Genomic DNA, 15,427 nt, shown 5'->3' on the forward strand with positions numbered 1-15,427 from the left:
GCTAAAATCACCAAACTTGACATGTAGCTTCTAGAAGAGTATATACATATCAAGTATCTTTCATTTTATACCTATCGCCTGTCGGAAGAAGAGGGTTCAGGGTATCCCCTAGTCGGGAGCTCCCGACTAGAACCTCTTACTTGTTTTGCTTAAGCTCGAGAACGAACATGTGAGGAGGAAAAAATGTATGATCACAAATGAACGAACGAATCATGTGAAACATTTACTTTGAATGATGCTAATTCACGAGTGGAGTCAGACGAAAGCCGGAACACAAAAACTTGCCTACGAGGGGCAACAACAGTCAAAATGGGAGCTGATGGGGCTGAAGATAAAACAGGAGTTGGTGGGGCCAATCTGGGCTAGATTCTACTGGGACTACTCCACGGGATAGCACAGCGTTAATACTCGGACAATCGCTTGGAGGAGGCGATAATGACAGCATTGGCGACAAATCCAAGTTGCTAGCCACGGACAAGACAGAGGCGTAGATGTTTGGACAGACGAGGGGGGCAAATGCAAAAACTATGCCTCTAACCGGCGATTGGGTGGAGCCTCGAATTTATATTTGCTAAGCAACTCGAAACTCAAGTCAAAGTTTTAAAAATTGATTTCTCAGAATTACAGAATTACATATACATTCTTGGCAATGGCAGCGATCTTGTGGCAGTCCCGCCCAGTGAGACCTTCACATTTATCTTGCATTATATTCTCGCATTGCCAGCAATTATGCGGACTTTTCAGCCTGCTTGAACGTGCCAGGTTTTTTACAGCCCAAGACAAACGATTATCTAAACAAACACTAACAACAACAGTTGATAGCCTTCGCTGCACAAAAAATAGCACTTTGCACCAGTAACAAAAGCTTTTTAAATAAATCTTGGAGCACAAGTAAAACACGGCAATCCCTCTGAGCTGAGAACTCTCTCGAAAATACTTAGCTGCCATAGGAACGATCGGTCGAAAATTAAGTTCTTATATGGCAGCATATTCTGTTTTTAAAAATATTGTTATCGAACTCAATACGAAACAAAAACAACACAGCATCCGCATGCCACGTCATTTTTTACTCCCTCTTAATTCCGCGTCGGCTTTTTATATATAAAATAAAAACAATACTCGTGAGCAAAAGGAAAGCGAGAAAGTAAGGTTAATACCCTTGCAATCATTTGCTTGCGGCTTTGCAGATATGTGTGAAAAGTAAAGCTCGTAAATGCTCAGTTTGATTAAAAATAAATCATGGAAAACAGAATAAGTTGCCATACAAGAACTTAATGTTCGACCAATCGTTCCTATGGCAGCTAAATGATATAGTGGCACGAAGGAAGAGGGAGGTATGCAAAGTTTCATGACGATAGCTTTGAAACTGAGAGACGAGTTGGCATAGAAGCAGACAGACGGACAATACTTTATCGACTAGGCTGTTCAAGAATATATATGTATACTTTTTGGGGTCGGAGATGTCTCCTTATTTGTGTAACACATTTCGAGGCAAAATTATAAGAACCTCTGCTAGGGTATAGAAAGGTTTCCATATGAGAGCCAACTTTTCGACCGATCGTTCCTATGCCATCTATAAGACATATATCTACGATTTCTTATACCCTCTGCAAGGGTATAATAACCAACTGAGCGAGATTAGGCTTGGTACTGATTGTTCGCCTCTCGAGGCTCTCAGCGGTCTTACTCTCTCTGGGCATATCATTCAGAATTCTTGATTCGATGAGTGCTCAACTTGAACTTTCTATATATTGTATACTTAGCACTAAGTCAGAGACCGTCAGCAAGTGAACACGCAACGCGCAAAATACGCAACTAATAAAAAATCCGCAATAACTTTGTGATCATACATACATGTGTGGTACTCATATTGAAAAAAAAATATACATATTGTACAATTTTCTTTGTTATTCAGTTAATTTTCTCAAATCGAAGATAAATTAAAAATTAATTAATATAATAATATGGCTTATTACGAACAGAAACCTAAAAAACAAAAACTGAATCACTATCTTGAACCTAACATTACGAGTAGTGGCGGGTATACTTCATTTAAACACATTACGGCTAATAGCAACCAAAATGAGCCTAATAACTTTTTCGACAGACTGAACGTTTATTGTATTTATGAAATACTCAAACAGATTAAAATCGAATGTGAATCATCAAAAATACCGATTAGATCGGATGAAGTGAAATACAAAGATCTCATTAATTTTGCGATTGCTTTTGAATGTATTCGCGATTCGTTTTCGGAATGGAACCCCAAACTTTACGAAAGCCTTGAAATTGAAACAATTATTTAAGTGAATCTAAGGAAGTCATCGTTAATTTTGTAAAGCTTCATGAACGTCTTCGCGAATCAACGGAAAAGGACAAAGAAGCATTTTGGAAAATGTATACGTATGCATTTAAATCGAATAGAAAGTTACAAAGAGTCGAATTTATATACAGGGATAATGATACATATTGCAGTGAACATATGGAAAGATTTGAGCAACTCATAGGTGCACTTAAGAACAGATCTATGGAGAGTTTAATTATTGATATGAAAGGTGAGTTTTCTTTTGATGTCTTAAAAAAATGATTTTAAATGTATTTTTAATCGCATTTCCAGGCTATTCTGTTAGATACTTGGAAGAATTCCCTAAAGTTGTGCATCTCTGTTTGTACAATGTACAAATTAATGCTGATGAGTTGGTCGAGTATTGCAAGTCAAATCCAAACCTGACATACTTAGCGATTATAAGTAATGAAATTTACGGAAAGTTAACTGACATTGTACCATATTGCAACAAATTGAAGATACTTTCATTTAAGGCAAAAAGTTACTTTAATGACTCTGAATATACTGAGTTTGCCAAATTGCCAAATTTATGTATTTACGAATAAAAGGAGAACATGAAAATGATTCCACGGAAACTGAGCTAATCGATGATCCGCCACCTTTTGATTTTCCATTGGATTATCAATTGCCTCAAATCAATGAATTAACCACAAGAAAGCGCGAAGACGGATCTCTGACAAATTTGTTCCGTGCATTTGCATTGCAAGAAGACACACAACTTAGTCACTTAAAAATAACGAGTTTCCATCTCTACTTCGAAGAGATTTCGGAAATTGCCAAAATAAAATCTTTAACCGATTTTTCTTGTGAATTTGATCACCTCACATGGCTTAGGGGCGATAGTTTTATGGAAATTTTTAATCTTTTCATAGCACGTAATATAAAATGCAGTATAAATTTTTTAAATGATGGCATAAGCATTGAATGCGGTTTGGGAGAACTAAAAATTGATATGGAGAATAAAAAATGTCCTGCAGATTTAACACCTTTAGCAAATTTGCCCAATATTGCTTTGTCTGCATTTATATGGAAATGATGAAAACTCCTTAAACCTGATGAAAGCATTTTCCTCCAAACAATCTACGATTCTTCAAAAATTGATCATATGTAATGCATCTTATAACGAGATTGAACAAATTTCTCAAATTAAAACATTAAGATATATAAAAACTGCGTTCTCCGATCCTCAAAGCATTAATATTTTAGCAAATTTGCCTAATCTTGAAATATTGGAAATTAATTCACAACACGAGTTTCGTGATACATCGAAATATGTTATAAATGTTCTTATGGGAGGTGCAAATGAAATATGTGTTATTCAAAATGACCAACATATCAAGTTTAATAAAAGTCTGGGTAAACTGACAATTTTGTACGACCCTTTTAACTATTTAAGCTTCGATGAAAGATCATTTAAATATTTATTTCAAGCATTTGCCGCAAAAAAGTGTTCAGATCTTCAGGAAATAATCGTGGATGGTAAAATTGACATTAACCTTGAGCAAACGAAAGAATTAACCAAAATATTATCTCTAAAAAAACTAAAATGCGGCTTTTCAGATGAGAATAGCGTTGAGCTCTTGGCGCAGCTAACAAACCTTAAAGAACTCGTGATATTAAATCATAAAGAACGTTCCCTAAATCAGTTCCTCCAGACTCTAGTCTCGCGAGAATCGTCGTGTCTTCAATGTTTGACCATAAAAGAAAGGCACTTTCTTCTGAAGAAACAGCTCTAGTTGCAAAAGTTAAATCATTAAAGAAATTAGAATGTGGATTCGATTATGAAGAAGCTATTGAAAAACTGGCTCAATTGAATCAACTCGAAGAACTAGTTATAAATCGTATTGAAAAGAAATCAAAGCAGCTTTTTCAGATATTGACTTCTAGCGTACCACAAACTCTTCATCATTTGAGTATACAATTCACATCATTATCATATAACAAAACTTTGGCTGTTGTAGGAATTAAATCCCTACGAAGTTTGCATTGTAAATTCGCTGATATTAATAGCATAGAACTATTAGTTGAACTACCAGAGCTTGAAAAACTCTCTATTAGATTTATTTGGTCATTTCATAGTAATAACGAAAGCATTAAAAGCCTGGCAAAGTTAAATAAGTTAACTCATCTTGAAATTACATCATTCTATTACTGCAATCTTACGAAGCTTTTTGCAGAAATATCGTCAAGGTCATCGCCGATCCTACAAAACTTGGTCATTAATGGATTTGATGTTGATGAAGACGATATTCAAGAAATTATAAAAATTACTTCACTTCGAAGACTTAAATGTGGATTCAGCCAAATCGAAAGCTACCAATATATTAACATATTTAAAAAATCTAGAAGTGCTTGAAATACTTTCGAGGTATAGATTTGATGATATATCGCAAAGCCTTTTAGCGATTTTTCAAGAGTGTCGCAATCTAAAAGCTATAGATATTTATAGGCGCAATGTTTATTCACGCGTTAGTCTGGAATTTGTTAATGAAGCTTTAAAGATCCTAAAAGCAGTAAGAAATCCCGAGGAACAAGGTCCATTAGAGTTGCGTCTTAACTCATTTCGAGGTTTCTGGCCTGAGCTTGTGAGTATAAATAAATATGAATCGTACATTAGTTAATCTATAATATTTCTTTCAGGCTGATGAAGTATATTTGAAAATGTCTGATTTTGATTATGATGATCCTGATACTGACACTGATACTGATTCTGATACTGATACTGATACTGATGCTGATGCTGATGCTGATGCTGATGCTGATGCTGATGCTGATGCTGATGCTGATGCTGATGCTGATGCTGATGCTGATGCTGATGCTGATGCTAATACTGATACTGAAACTGATACTGATACTGATGCTGATGCTGATGCTGATAATGATACTGATAATGATACTGATAATGATACTGATAATGATACTGATAATGATACTGATAATGATACTGATAATGATACTGATAATGATACTGATACTGATACTGATACTGATGCTGATTGATACTGATACTGATACTGATGCTGATGCTGATAATGATTATGATCTTTTTTAAGCTATAAGGTTTTATTGCAAATACATGTTGCTGATGCTGTTAAAATGTTCTGATGCTGCTGGGCTGAACTTATGAACTCTAATGATTATTTACTTGAGCAACAGCAGAAGCAGATACTTATGTTTTCATTAGCCGATGAGCGATGATAAAATATTTGGAGAAAGAGAGAGTCGTCGGTTCTATTTAACTTTTAACAATGGCCAAAAGCCTAGTGAAAGGTTGCGAGAGCCATATCGTGCCATTGTGACGTCAGCCAACGCAAACTCGTCTCATATACATTAATGTTAGAAAATTATTGCATACTTCTGTGCTGCTTCCAAATATATTAATTACAAATAATAATGCATACTTTCCTACTGCAAGCCAAAACAGTTGCGCAGATTAATATTCAAAATTAATATTTCTACAGCATAGTTTTGAGCTGCGAGCTTTTAGGATTCAAATGTAGGCAGAAAATCGTTCTCACTCATAATTCTTGCAAATTCACCAACGAGACGAGATTCCGATTCTTCAAGGATATGATGTTTTTTGATGTTACTTGTCACTTCTGTGAAAATGTAGAATGTGTTCATTTAATGGAAATTTATAGTCCAGTTTTGAGCATTTCACTGCCGAGTCTTAGGAGCTGGCATTAAATAAAGTCTCCCAAAGCATACTTTCGCCTGTCGTTAGGTTATTTGAATGAAAGTCAGAGCTTGATTTTGGGGCCCAACTGGGGCTGTTGGGGATCGCGATACGCGACTTGCCACTGGCTGATCAGTTGGTCTTTGGATACTTCGGACTGCAGTTGTCTGGCGCGGAAGCATTTAGTGAGTGTGTTAAGGCGAAAAATGTTGCTCGCCATTTTGTTGTGCGTTTGCGCCTTAAGTGGATTTCAAAAACTGACTAATTAAAAAATATTCGAAAATCTTTCGCGTGTAATCGCAACACATGAATCACAATATGCAAATCGAATGATTTATCTTAGCAACAATATCGATGAGTCTTGGCTCGGAGAGATTTCAATAAAATGACAGTTAACTTAAAGTGAATCATGCAGAATCTGTAATGCAGATATATAATAATAATAAAAAATGAGCAAACCGCAGTGTGCACAGTTAGCACTTACGACCCACACAACAACAACAACTACAACAAACATATGGAGGCGGGTTAAAAAATGAAAAAAGTCCAGAAACACGTTTTCAAACACACATCTCAAGCCTCAAGGTTAAAAAACTGCAGAAATGGGCGCCCACAAAAAACTCCTGCTTTGTTTCAACTGACGTTTGCAAATAATTAACAACAATTTAATGACAAATGATTTAAATACTATTTAATTTTATTTTTTTTTTTTTGGAATTTTATATAAAAACTGTGACCTCATCAAGAGTTTTTCTCAAAAAATCCACTTAAATTTGGCTTGGCTTGTGGGCAGCAAAAAGAAACACTTGTTGCTGCCTTTTAAGGCCGGGCCTCAAATCAACAAAGAGTTCCACAATATCTATGCACCACCTGCAGCTAAATATATTGTATATATATACACATGGTATATTAGTTTTTCCATATATGGGTTTGAACTGTGTTCCTACGATTTGCGTGCTCTTATGGCGCGCACATCGCATTTCCTATTGGGCTCAATTATGAGTGCATAAATTTGAGACCCTATTTGCATATGTTTATTGCTCTATTAGCTTTCGGACATTACAATTAAATAATAGGTGCTTTAGGCATTACTTGTCCCTCCCCCCCCCCCTTCCCCCTTTAAATACCTTTGCTTGGCGCTCTGCCAGCCGCCTGTTTATTTGCATTTGTCTTTCGCATTGGCTCCGCCCCGATTAGTTTTGTTTTTATCATTTGTTTTTTTTTTTCAAGCACACAAAGGCGTAGTTTTTAGGGGGGGCAATTGGCGTGGATCACCAATTGCCAGCTATTCGTATGTACATATATATATGTATATATTCCAACACTTCGTTTAATTAAGTGGAAATTTGCCTAACACATTGAGATTCTCGCTGGATTTTCCAGCGGGCGTGTGCTTAATTTAATTAAGTTCTAAATTATTGAAATGGGGCACTGACTCGCTGATACTTTAACCAGCCCACATATGTATATGTAGCTACCCCCCCCCCCCAACCCCCAACCCCCACCCTGCCACTCACCCCTTGCCATCAGCCAGCGCATTCTCTTTTGTTATTGTAATCGGACATGGCTTTTTTTTGTTATTGCTCTTCATGTAGGCCAGCCAATTGTTTATGGAGTGCACATCGGGTATATAAGCACTGTATATATATCCACTTTAGTCAGACATGTGTGTGTGCTGGTGTGTGTGTGCGCTGGTGTGTGTGTGTGTATTGTGTTTCCACATGTAAACATTTGTGCTTTTTTCTTGTGTTCAAATGAAATTTGGCGGATGCCAACGAGAGTCAGTTCGGCATGAAGTCATGCTCAGCCGGCTCAGCCCCAGAGCCAACCACATCCATCTTAATTATGACGTTTTTTTATGATGACAATTTCGGAGATGCTTTCAAAAAACAAGACAAGATTAAAAAAAAAAAACACAACTGTATTACTTGGCCAATGTGTTTATTATACCCTGTAGCCATGACAATGAAGTGCTGCAAGTAAATGTTGTTGGCATAAAGTCTATACATACATACATATATAATCCCAGTCAAGGTATTACAGAGAGATAGAGCTAGCATTTTTGGGATATACGCACAATTAAGTCTCATCTTTAAGACCTGAAAATTTGAACATGATCGCACAAAAAGCACCAGAGTTACTTCAGAATGGATTTTCAATATTGTCGCTCTGGGAAGAAATAATGCCTGAATTTTTGGGATATATGCACAATTAAGTCTCATCATTAAGACCTGAAAATATGATCATGATCTGACAAAAAGCACGAGAGTTACTTCAGAATGGATTTTCAATATTGTCGCTCTGGGAAGAAATAATACCATTATTTTTGGGATATACGCACATATAAGTCTCATCTTTAAGACTTGAAAATTTGAACATGATCGCACAAAAAGCACCAGAGTTACCTCAGAATACATTTTCCATATCGTGGCTCTGGGAAGAAATAATGTGTGAATTTTTGGGATATACGCACAATTAAGTCTCATCTGTAAGGCCTGAAAATATGAAAACGATCTGCCAAAAATGACCAGAGTTACTTCAGGATGCATTTTTCATAGCGTGGCTATGAGAGAAAGAGAGGAAGTGTCTCTAAGCGAGAGAGAGATAGAAGCCCTTTACAGGGTATCAAGTGAAGCACTCGCTGATCAAATTGGAAATGGAAAGCAGATTTCGAGAGCTTTACGAAATAGTTTATGGTTTCACTGGAATTGTTCGCTTTTATAGACTCCTGGCGCTTGCTGTGCTACATATTTAATATGAAAAGTAAACAAAGTGCAGCTGGGGCCAAAGAGTGCAATAGGAAAAAACAGAAAAATAGCTGGCCATAAATTAGGTAAACAAAACTCGCAGTTGCCAATAAACACGTTCAACACAAACAAACTGGATCGCCAGAATGTATCTGCCCCTGTTCCAGCTCCCAGTCCCAGTCCCACTCCCATCCCAGCTCCCACAACTGGCGATCACGATGCGCCGAAACTTTAGGTCACGCCTCTCACTCGCTCGCGCTCTATGGAACAGCTCGTCACGTAGTTCCGTAGTAAACCCCAGGCCCGGCCCAAAAATGCTGACAAACATTAAGTTTTTATGCGATCCGTGCAATAAACTTGTCATGGAACTGAATTGCGCAAAACTTCCTCGAAGTTTAGTAATTATTTCGTGTTTTTGCTGCTGTTTTTTCTTCTTTTTTTTTTTCTCTGTCTCCGGTTGCAAGAGATCTGCAAAGGAAAAACTCGATGAACGAGTTTGGCAAGCTTCTCCATATGCATTCCCATACGAAGTTGCGGATATTGCAGTTTAAATCTGAGCTCAGATTTTAATGTGAATTCGAATGCCAAAACTTTGCACTTTTACTTTTCAGATCTTAGAGACAAGAAAATATCAAACTGGCCAATTACTTCATTCTTTGGCACGTTTACCTATTTGTTTGTTAAACAATAAATTCTTTTGTCAACTGACAGCATTAATTGGTTGTGTAAATACAAGCTAAAGCAAATACTGGTAATGCTTATTTGTTGACAACTTCTCTTGCGAGGTTTGCCCCAACAATTGCTGATAATTCGACTCGAAACTTGAGATTCTTTTTTTTGTTCTGTCTAAGTTTGTGGTTTCAAGTTCCCTATTATTATTATTTGCAATTATAATGGAAACAGTTGCGTTAATTAGATATAATATTCATTAAATATTATTAAATATGTTATAATTAAATAGTCAAGACACAATTTTTAAAAGACATTTCTTGCCTTTAATTTCGATTCAAAGTTTGTGGTTCAAGCACCCTTCGCATTGTTTACCAATATAAATTAAATTATTTACTTTAATATGTCAAGAAAGTAAAACATAAAAGAAGATCCAAATCTTTGGCTTCTCTTGTGCTGCGAGCACACTTTACATTAGTTTCAGCCATAAATTATTTAATTTAATTTATATACATTTACTTAGTCAATTTCTGAGTGGAAAACGTGAACGGGAAGCCCTCGCTTGGCAGCATCAAGCAGCCAAATACGATTTAACTTCAGCCAATTAACAAAGGTGATGCTGCAAATTAAGCCCACAGTTAACTCTCGGCGGGGAGTGGGTGATGGGAGGGGGGGTGGAGAGGGGGGGGCTTCTGCTACTCAGTCAGGGGTCAAGAATGTACAATAGATGATTTGTAAAAGCTATCAAATGACGGCAGCTACTTATTACTTGTTCTCGCTGATTACTAATAGATACCTCTTGTTTCCCAGCCGCTTTGGCGGACACGTTTTTTTGGGCCCACGAAATATTGAATACATAAATATTTGCAGCTGGCGGAATATTCAAATTAGCCGAAAAGTCGTCGGCGTGATTAGCCGACTTCTCACACATATCAAGCGCCAAAGCAGACAGGCTCCAGCTAAAAGAAGAGAAGAGAAAAAAAAAAAAAAAACAGAAGATGCCGCCTTGAAATTTACGAATGCGCCGCCAAATGAATTTTTTAGAATTTTATATTTAACTGAGCTGAGCTTCGGGCCAGCAAAAATTGAAAGCGTAAAGCGTAACAAATTGATTGCTAATTGATATTGATATGTCGATTATTTTATGATTATTCTTTATGATGGTTATAGCCGAAAGCCGAAAGCCAAAAGCTGAGCTGGCCAAGCTCACGGAGGTGATCACAAGGCTGGCCACGCCCACCACATTGAAGCAGCCCACATTTTGTGTGTCTGTCGGTGGCTCAATTGTTATAATTTAATAACAAATGTGAACCACAGAAAGCACTTAAAAGCGCTTTCTTTAATTACCGCAGCGCAGATTAGAAACCCAATTGTATTTGAAATTTACGAGGGAAGAGGGGGAGGGGTTGGAGGGGGGGGGGGAGAGGGGGGTGCGTTAGACCAGTTTTTTGGGCAACGGTCAACGGATCAACACTTGGCTCTAGAGTTTTTGGCCCAAACCCCTTGTGAAAATCAACGTACCATGAAGCGTCAGTTTGTCAGTTTGTGCTTAGCCAAAACATTTGTTTTGTTTTGCCTCAAGGTTCCATTCCCCCATCTCTGGCAGCCGAACGCAAAATATTTAGTACAACTCGAAAGATTTGCCTCATATTACGTCTTAAATTGAATGCGGGCCTCTTCATTGTCATTTGATTCTGAGGGTCTTTCGTGAACAATTGTTGTGCACTTCCCATCTATATATATATGTATGTTGTACATAAGTACATTGCTCCTCAGCTCACTTGAGAGCGAAACACATTTTAACAATAATAATAATATTATTATTTTTATCATACTTATATGCTATTATAGCTATTTATAGCTTTCAATGAGAAGATATATTCAGGCCTTATCAGGCGCAAAATTCAAATTGAGTTCTTAGTTGGAAGAATTCTTTTGTTTTTGTACAGATTTTAGTTTCTTCTCATTTTAAGTAAATATGAGAAAAAGGCAGAAACAAGATAATACCCTGTACCCAAATTCCTCGGGGGAAATGTATCCCAATTGTGAAATATTTATAGGTTTTTATCTCTTATTATCTCTGCTCACTAAGACCTCATTAAAGATCGATAATTGATTTTGACTCAATAGGAAAAGTTATCGAACAACTTACCCAGAGGAAAGGGCGCACTTGGATATGATCAATAAACCCGGCTAGAAGATCGATAATTACTTATTTTGAAAAATGGGAGGAGTTATCGATTGTTTAAAATAAATTTTATTGCGTGTGCTATACGAGTCATACGGACAGACAGAAGAGCGGAAGTGGATATGCCCAATAGGCCCGGCTTGAAGATCGATAGTTATCGGCTTAGAGAAAATGGGAAGAGTTATCGATAATTAAATTAACGGACAGACAGACAGAACCAAAAATGAAGATCGGTAATTATTGATATTGAGAAAATGGAAAGAGTTATCGATAGTTTAAAAAAAGGAAAATTGGCAGAGTTATCGATAACTTTAAATAAGGCAGAGTTATCGATAACTTAAAATAGGGCAGAGTTATCGATAACTTAAAATTGGGCAGAGCTATCGATAACTTAAAAAAGGAAAATTGGAAGAGTTATCGATAACTTAAAATAAGGAAAATGGAAAGAATTATCGATGACTTAAAGGAAGGAAAATGGGAAGAGTTATCAATAAGTTAAAATAAGGAAAATGGGAAGAGTTATCGATAATTTAAAATGAGGAAAATGGGAAGAGTTATCAATAACTTAAAATGAGGAAAATGGGAAGAGTTATCGATAACTTAAAATAAGGAAAATGTGAAGAGTTATCGATAACTTAAAGTAAGGAATGCATACACATTTTACGGGGTTGGATATGTCTTCTTATGTCTCATATTGATAGGATATTTAATCTTTAGCTTAACTCACCACTGACTTGATTTGCTTTGCAGTAAACTCATCCCCCTACCCAGCACGAAGATGGACTTGAACGGATGCGGCTTTAGTGATCCGCAGGCGCAACTGAGCGCAGCGCTGGCCAAGCGCAACATACGCGAGTTCCAGGATGCGCTCGAGATGGGCGCCCAGCCAAATCTGCAGGACGAGCGGAACATGAGCATTTACGAGAAGGCGCTCTCCACAGCCGGCTGTGCGGAGTTTGTGGAGGCCTGTCTAACCCACGGATGCAATGTGAATCACGTGAGTAGTTGCCAATCCCGGTGAGAGAGAGAGAGAGAGCTGCAGCTAATCAAGACTCAAACGCAGATCAATCAGAAGCACAACAAGGCGGCGATCAGCTATGCGGCCGACTCCAGAGATCCGGCCAATTTGGCCGTGCTGCTGCGTCGCCCCGGCGTCCAGGTGGATCGCAAATACGCGCAGCTGACGCCGCTCAATTCGCTGGCCAAGAATCTGACGGCGGACAATGCGGATCAGGTGCGTGCCTGCATGCAGCTGCTGCTGGACTACGGCGCCTCGCCGAACGTGGTCGACCAGGGCGAACGGACGCCGCTGCATCATGTGCTGAGCAACCGGAATATCCGGGCCGCCAAGCAGGAGCTGGTGCTGCTCTTTCTGGCGCATCCCCAACTGGACATCGACAGCTATCGCAATGGCCAGGTGCGCCAGCTGCTGCAGCAACAGTATCCGGAGCTGCAGCTGCCGCCGCAGCGGGAGCCAGGCGCCGCCGGCGAGATCGACGGCGAGCGGCTGCTGCGCCAGCTGCGGGATGGCGATGAGTCGCAGTTCGAGCAGCTGCTCGCCGAGCACCAGCTGAACATTAGCGACAAGGACAATCTGCGCAATGCCAACCAGGAGCAGTACCTGCCGCTGCTGCTGGAGTCCATCAAGCGGGGCAAGCAGCGCGCCTTCGAGGCGCTGCTCAACACGGGCATCAATATCAACGGCAAGGCGCGCGGTGAGGCGACCACGCCCCTGGAGCTGGCCATCATTTGGGGCAATTGGCGGGCATTGGAGAAGCTGCTGCAGCATCCGGAGCTGAAGCTGGCGGCGCGCAGCAAGCTGTTCAATGCGGTGATCAGCAGGCTGGAGGAGCAGCCGCTGGATGACTTTTGCGATCATCAGCGCTGCTTTGAGCTGCTGCTGGCCAGCGATCGGGTGGACATCAATGAGGTGGACGACAGCGGCCAGGTGGCGCTCTACTATGCGGTCAAGTACCGCAACGAGAGGGCGGTGCGGGCGCTGCTCCAGCATGGCGCCTACATTGGCACCAGGAGCACCTTCGAGGAGCTGGCCATACAGGAGATGTCGCCGGAGCTGCTCGAGCAGCACTTTGACTCCTGCATTACCACCAATGCCCAGAAGGCGGGCGACCAAAACTTTGAGATTGTCATCAACTACATGAACCTGATCCGACAGCGACAGCAGTCGCCGACGCCGGCACCGGCGCAGTCGGGCAAGATGCGTGCCTCCCAGCTGGAGGATGAAATGACACCGATTGCATATATAGCCAAGTCGAAGGAGCTGCGACATTTGCTGCAGCATCCGTTAATCTCGAGCTTTTTGTTTCTCAAATGGCATCGCCTCTCGGTCATATTCTATGTTAACTTTCTGCTCTACACGCTCTTCACGGCCTCCATCATCAGCCACACGTTGCTCAAGTTCCATGAGAGCGAGCACACGGCTCTGACGGCGCTCTTTGGTCTGTTCACCTGGCTGGGCATTGCCTATTTGATTATACGGGAGATTATACAGTTCCTGATGGCACCGCTGCTGTACTTTTGGTCGCTGACCAATCTCATGGAGCTGCTGCTCATCGTCTTGTCCATGCTGACGTGCATTGAGTCCAGCTACGATAAGGAGACGCAGCGCGTTCTTGCCGTCTTCACCATTTTGCTGGTCGCCTTGGAGTTCTGCCTGCTGGTCGGCTCGCTGCCCGTGCTGTCCATATCGACGCACATGCTCATGCTGCGCGCCGTCTCCAGCAGCTTCAGCAAATGCTTTGCCCTCTACTCGATCTTTGTGCTGACCTTCAGCCTGTGCTTCTACATACTCTTCGGCAAGCCTCAAGATCAGCAGCAGGAGCAGCAGCAGCAGCCCGGCTCGGAGAAGGAGGACGATGGGCACTTCAATACGTTCTCGGTGCCCATCGAGGCGCTGATCAAGACCATTGTCATGCTGACGGGCGAGTTCGATGCCGGCGACATCAAGTTCGACAGCATCTACACGTACTTCATCTTCCTGCTGTTCGTCTTCTTCATGACCATTGTGCTCTTCAATCTGCTCAACGGTCTGGCCGTCTCCGACACGCAGGTAAGTGTCGGGCTCCCGAATCCGCATCCAAAGTACTAACCAAACTGTCTGCAGGCGATCAAGGCTCAGGCGGAGCTGAATGGCGCCATTTGCCGCACCAATACGCTGATGCGGTACGAGCAGGTGCTGACGGGTCGCAATGGACGCACCGGCTTCATTGTGAACACGGAGCCAATGCGCAGCATTTGCCAGCGACTGATGAACATCTATCCGAACTATTTGTGTGTGCGCCAGATCTCCGTGCTGCCCAACGATGGCAACAAGGTGCTCATACCCATCACCGATGCCTACGAGCTCAAGGAGCTCAGCGGCAACGGCAAGAGCCGCGCCAGCTTCCAGCCGCTGGCCACAAATGCGGCACAGGCGGAGCAGCAGAAGAAGCTGCTCGATCCGCCACTTAGGCTGCTGCCCTGCAGCTGCTCCGCGCTGACGGGCCGTTGCTCCAAGATTGACAATCGCACCGTTAAGCTGGCGCTCGCAGTCATCGATCAGAAGTCCAGCGTGGAGCAGAGGCGTCAGCGCGACCAAATCAACGAGCGACGCCTCCACAACATGGAACAGAAGCTGGAGCACATACTGCAGCTGCTCCAGAGCAGGGAATAGCTGCCGGACTCAGCTGGATACCTAGATCCTATATAGATCATCAGCCACATGCGAGTCCTGCTGGCTTTGTAGTCAGAAATGGTTTTATTAACATACGAATATATAAATATAATGAAATTGAACAAAA

The 15,427-nt window shown here is 40.9% G+C and overlaps 1 protein-coding gene and 1 long non-coding RNA gene across 2 annotated transcripts; both read left to right on the forward strand.

The window, feature by feature from the left end:
- The first annotated feature begins 1,941 nt into the window (after window positions 1-1,941).
- LOC135434374 (uncharacterized) lies at window positions 1,942-5,140 on the forward strand. Its single transcript, XR_010437234.1, has 3 exons — window positions 1,942-2,555; window positions 2,618-4,932; window positions 4,988-5,140. It is a non-coding gene; the product is annotated as an uncharacterized LOC135434374 (long non-coding RNA).
- Window positions 5,141-6,138: 998 nt separating this feature from the next.
- pain (painless) lies at window positions 6,139-15,427 on the forward strand. The gene is made up of 4 exons (XM_064690984.1): window positions 6,139-6,208; window positions 12,378-12,624; window positions 12,691-14,697; window positions 14,752-15,427. The coding sequence occupies exons 2-4, from the start codon at window positions 12,406-12,408 to the stop codon at window positions 15,298-15,300; spliced, it is 2,775 nt and encodes a 924-aa protein (XP_064547054.1). The 5' UTR covers window positions 6,139-6,208; window positions 12,378-12,405; the 3' UTR covers window positions 15,301-15,427.

The sequence above is a fragment of the Drosophila montana genome, unplaced genomic scaffold, assembly GCF_035044405.1.
Source record: "Drosophila montana isolate Dmon_TW-CO22-7 unplaced genomic scaffold, ASM3504440v1 contig_3319_1, whole genome shotgun sequence".
NCBI lineage: Eukaryota > Metazoa > Arthropoda > Insecta > Diptera > Drosophilidae > Drosophila > Drosophila montana.

What these genes read in the sequence shown, in the direction of transcription:
- pain (XM_064690984.1), top strand. Translation starts at nt 12,406, where the DNA reads ATGGACTTGAACGGATGCGGCTTTAGTGATCCGCAGGCGCAACTGAGC. An exon ending in ACGGATGCAATGTGAATCAC is followed by an intron (nt 12,625 to 12,690) that starts GTGAGTAGTTGC and finishes ACTCAAACGCAG; the next exon opens with ATCAATCAGAAGCACAACAA. An exon ending in TGGCCGTCTCCGACACGCAG is followed by an intron (nt 14,698 to 14,751) that starts GTAAGTGTCGGG and finishes AACTGTCTGCAG; the next exon opens with GCGATCAAGGCTCAGGCGGA.